Raw genomic sequence first — 4,895 nt, forward strand, 5'->3', positions numbered from 1 at the left:
GAACAGAGCTCCTGCCTCCACCACAGCAGCACTGCCAGAGCAATTCCACCTCACCAGGGAAGACATTCCCAATTTCCTATCAAAATCTGATCACTTTTTGACTCTTTGCAATGAAGATATGTGAACCTGAGAAAAGCCACGGGATGTCCTCAAGCCTTTCTGCCCCTCCCCTCAGGACAGCACACACACAGTCACCTGGCAGGGAACAAAGCAGGTTTAGCCCAGTGCCACAAAAAGCATCCTCGGAGGCTGCAGCCAACGAGCCTCTGTGGAGCAACTATCCCAAAGATCCCCATGTTATTGCTGCAATGCTCAGCAGCACTGCTGGCAAGGGACACAGAAAGCCCAAGGACGTTGCAGAAAGTTGCTTTTTGTATGATCCAAGCTGCTGCCAGAGCGAGCACACAGGATCCAAACGGCCCCGGCTGCGCTCGCAACCAGCTACAGCAAACGGCGTTAAAAGCCCATTTTTTAAGGGTCCCCCGTTCCTGTGGGAAGCACGGCGTGGTTGGAGGCACACAAATACATCACAGAGGCTTCAGCCCTGGAGTAGGTGAGGCAGGAACGTACCTGCTAAGGTCTGGTCCATCAGGTTGGTGGCCATGAAGGTCACGGCCGGCGCAGCCACCGCCGTGACTCGGGTGACCTGTGCTGGCATCAACGGACCCACGTGAGCATCCATCCTGGGGGCAGAACCTGCATTCAAACCAGAAGCAACAGGGTTTGGTTTTTCCCCCAATAAAAATGCCTTTAAAAAGCTCACTTTTCCTCCAGCCATACTTCACAGGACGTTCTTTTCCTCTCTTGCTTAACACTTCTCCCTGAATGGTTTGAATGGTTAAAAATTGAGTGTTGAGTTGAGCTGAATTCCTGGTCTAGTCTGTCCACAATATCCACAAGTCCCATCAAGTAATGAGAGTTTTAAATCAATAAAAACGTAGCCCTCAAAATAAGAATTTTTAAGGATATATTAATGCTTTCACAACAGATTACAGCAAAATCTGTTTTTTTTTTATTTAAGACTAATTAACAGACTTCTAGTTTTTACTGTTACTCACCACAAACTCCATATCCTGCTCTATCCAGGGGAAATTCTCTTGCTGATAATTTAACACTGCAGCTTTTTGTGATCCAAGGGTATCCCAGTCTGCTCAGACAACTCACAGACCCCCAAACCACCACATCACTCAGAGACATTATTCCTGATAAATTACCAATCCAGGTCTGCTGCTAGAGCTGTGCCAACTAAACCAGGGTATTTAATCCTAAAAACTTGTGGCTACTGACAAATTTGAGGTCCAGCTTCGAGCACCAGTTTCCCATTAACTGTGTATTCAGACACAAAATCTTTCTTTAAGGAGAAAAAAGCAGGGGGAGAGGGGAGACAGCAACAACCTGGAGGTCTCCTCCCCAGGAGGGCAGAACTGGCTGCTGACAGCAGCACAGGCTACCAGAGGAAGAGGGATTGGAAGCAGCTGCAGGAAAAACATCAGAAAAAGAAACATTTTATTATTTCTCCTTTTTTTTTTCCCCTCGTTAAGTCATGATAAGAGAAATTCCTGCAAGACATGCTCGGTGGCACGATAAAGAGACTCCCCTGCAAGGTACTGTGATAAATGTAATCCATGCTGGCTTTGAAGAAAGAATGATAAATACAGCATTTAGGGGAGAGGAACAGGTCACTGTGATGTTTGCTGTGCTACCTACAGCACAACAATGTGGCTGGAGGCACTTGTACCTTGGCCACCTCTAACAAGACAGTGAAGTACTCTCCATCTCCAGACGATGCTTGGACCTCAGGCAACGACAATTCCTTTTTTTTCCTGCTTCTGTCAAAGCCTCTGGCAAAACTATTAACTTTGATGAGCTCTCTGGATGTAAGGAAACGCTGTGGAACCATCAATTCCAACCCTGAAGTCTAAGGTGCCTCTGAATATGGGGTGGTCCATGCATCAGCAGCCTCACAGCAGCCCCTCACAGGGATGTCCAACAGGACACCCATGTGGACGGATGGAAATTGTGGTTTCCATACCTTTGGAGACCATTCCTTAAGCTAGGATTTCCATCTCTAACTTAGATGTACATTCCTACCCACTATATAATAATTAATAATAAACAATTCCACTGATGTTTTATAGAACAAGAGGTGTTTGGTTTCCTTTGGCTTTTCAAATTCAATGTAATGACAACAAAAATGACACTTTCATCCTATAGCTTCCAGAGTCACCAGCAGCAGATTAAAATGGGATTTCATATCTGGTCTCTTCTGATTCTGGTGGGGTATGTGCACATGGCTGCCTTGCTCTCTGCACCAACATACTCAGAAAAGCCTACCCAGCTATTCTGAATTTACCCAAAATGACCATTTTTAAAGGTACCATCAAACCCAGAAGGGCTGGAGATGAGCAGGGCTGGGAAACTCTGGCTCATCCTTTTCCACCTTCACACTTGCAAAGGACAGGGGAAAGGTTCACACCTACAGATGTGAACCTGGGCCACCAAATGGGCTCAGCCCTGGTCCCTTCCTGCTGCTGAAGGTCTCCCCAGGGGGGCAAACTTGTCTCAGGCAGCCCCACACTTCCTGGACAAGCTCTTTGAGAAACACTGAGCTGATCCAAAACCAGCCCCTGAGCACAGCCAAGCAACACAGCTCACAGCACCACCATTTCCATCATTCATTCAGGGCTTCAGGGGAGAAAAACCCCACCTGGCTCCAAGCCCACCACCAGTCCCACCCCACCTCTGCCCTCCATGCAGCAGGACTCCAACCACACAGCATGGGAACCCCACGAGGGCTACCCGTGCAGCCACGTGAAGGATCACACCCAAATCCAAGGTTCACAGGCCCCCAGGGAGCTGTAAGCTCACATGAAGGTATGCACATCAACCCCAGTACACCAGAAATTCTCCAGCACCCAAAACTGGAATCATTTCCATAACGTGCCTCATTATCTCCCTCTAGTTAGACACGAGATGAGCTCTGCTCCTTTTGCCACCACAGCGTATGCTGCGTGTTAAAATGGGACTTTTATATCCTTTCAGTACCTCATTTCCACTGCTTCTTGATGGTGATTTATCATCACACCCAGGAACGACAAAATTACCAGTGATGGAAGCAATTAGCTCCCAGTTCCATCCACACTGGAGGCAAGCACACACATATAGACACACACAGAGTGTTTCACACATGCAGATCGAGCTCAGCTGCTCAGTTTAATTATATCTGATGCTCACCAAATCAGCTTGAATGATTTAAGGCAATCATAACCTTTAAGGAATAAATATTTATGCTTTCTAGTTCCTCGTGCTCATAAAAAGACGACTTTGCAAGAGATGGGTTTGGAATACAAATAAAGTCTGTGGCTTGAGGATAATGTCAGGATGCACTATGAGCTTTTGGGATGGACTGAACATCAGCTGGGCTGGAATAAGACCCCAAAACCAAACCCAGCACCCACCCACCCTCGGTGAATTTGGTGGTTAAGTTTAGGCAAATTTTGCCATAAGATGATGCTGAGAAGGGGGAGGATAAAAGTGACCTTCTCTGTGAAGTTTGTGATTGTTGTCAGAGCCAAGGAGGCCTCACTAGCAAGTCGAGGGTTTTGAGAACATCTGCCCATTTTTAAGATGATTTCAGTGCAGATGCATTTTATTGTCACAAACACAAGGAACCAACTTCTCAATCTCACTGCGACGAGGATGTTACAAGGGAAAAAGGACCAGAGCAGAGGAGTGGAAGGTTCAGAAGTGTGAAGATCCCCTGCCAGTGATACACAGCCCAAATTTGCATCCCTGATGGTGGAACCCAGCAGGAAGAGCTCTTTTGGGGCCCTTTAGCTCTTGCTCAGCACTGCTCAGATCCCCTCTGAGGCTTCTCTTCTCCAGCTCAGCAGCCCCAGGGCTCTCAGCCTGTCCTGGCACAGAGATGCTCCAGCCCCTCAGCAGCTCTGTAGCCTCTGCTGGACTCTCTCCACTAGTTCCTTGTCTCTCTGGAACTGGGGAGCCCAGCACTGGCCACAATACTCCTGAGGTGGCTTCACTAGGGCAGAGGAGAGGGGCAGGAGAACCTCCCTCGACCTGCTGGCCACACTCTTCATACATCCCAGTACACCATTGGCCTTCTTGGCCATGAGGCCCATGGCTGGTTCATGGAAGGTCAGTAATGAGCTCTTTAACAATGACCTTTCATCTCCCTGGAGCTGCCCCAGCACAGCTCCAGCCTCCTTCACCCTGGCTTCCACAGAAGCAGAGTTCTTTCTCCATACTTTCTTTTTCAGGGGATATTTGTCCAAGGGTATCTGTGTTCCTTCACAAATACATTTGAAACTCCAAGCAGCTTTTGTATGGACCTGAAAAGGTCAGTCTTCCAAAGGCTGGATGAATACTTCAGGAGGAGACAGATGCTTGGACTGAAAGGTGGCAGCAGCAAAGCCTCATCATGTCAAAAGTGCCCAAGAATCCACAAGAAAGGAAAGTGCTCTGAATGCTGAAAAAGCTTCAATTGAAGCTTGCACTTATTCAAGTAGCAGGAGGCATAAATCCATACTAAACTAGCCCTCGTTAGCTCAGAGGATTACTTAAGGAGGTAATTGCCCATCTCCTTGCACGCTTACTGGGCAGCAGACACAGGCCTCTCAGTGAGACAGAGCAAGTCACCTCCTCCAGCTGCTGCCAAGCCACCTCGCTGGGCAAGCCCTGCTGCACCAGCCCCCAGCTCCAAGGAATTAAGGGCTGCTTGGTCCCAGCTCCAAGGACTGCCCAGATGGCATTTGTAAAATCATGGAATGGTTGGGTTGGAAGGGAACTAAAAGGTCATCTGGTCCCAACCCCCTGCAGGGAGCAGGGACATCCCCAGCTAGAGCAGGGTGCTCAGAGCCCCGGCCAACCTCCCCTGC

The 4,895-nt window shown here is 48.4% G+C and overlaps 1 protein-coding gene across 1 annotated transcript in view; it reads right to left on the reverse strand.

The window, feature by feature from the left end:
- Positions 1-570: 570 nt before the first annotated feature.
- The window catches only part of TCERG1L (transcription elongation regulator 1-like), a gene marked incomplete at both ends in the record, with an annotated part of 40,404 nt that continues 36,079 nt past the window's right edge, over positions 571-4,895 (reverse strand). The window contains one exon of the mRNA XM_008935663.1: positions 571-696. Coding sequence (XP_008933911.1) covers positions 571-696 — 126 coding nt within the window. The remainder of the gene's footprint in view (positions 697-4,895) is intronic.

This window comes from Merops nubicus, unplaced genomic scaffold (assembly GCF_000691845.1).
Source record: "Merops nubicus isolate BGI_N331 unplaced genomic scaffold, ASM69184v1 scaffold6282, whole genome shotgun sequence".
In the NCBI taxonomy this organism is placed as follows: Eukaryota; Metazoa; Chordata; class Aves; order Coraciiformes; family Meropidae; genus Merops; species Merops nubicus.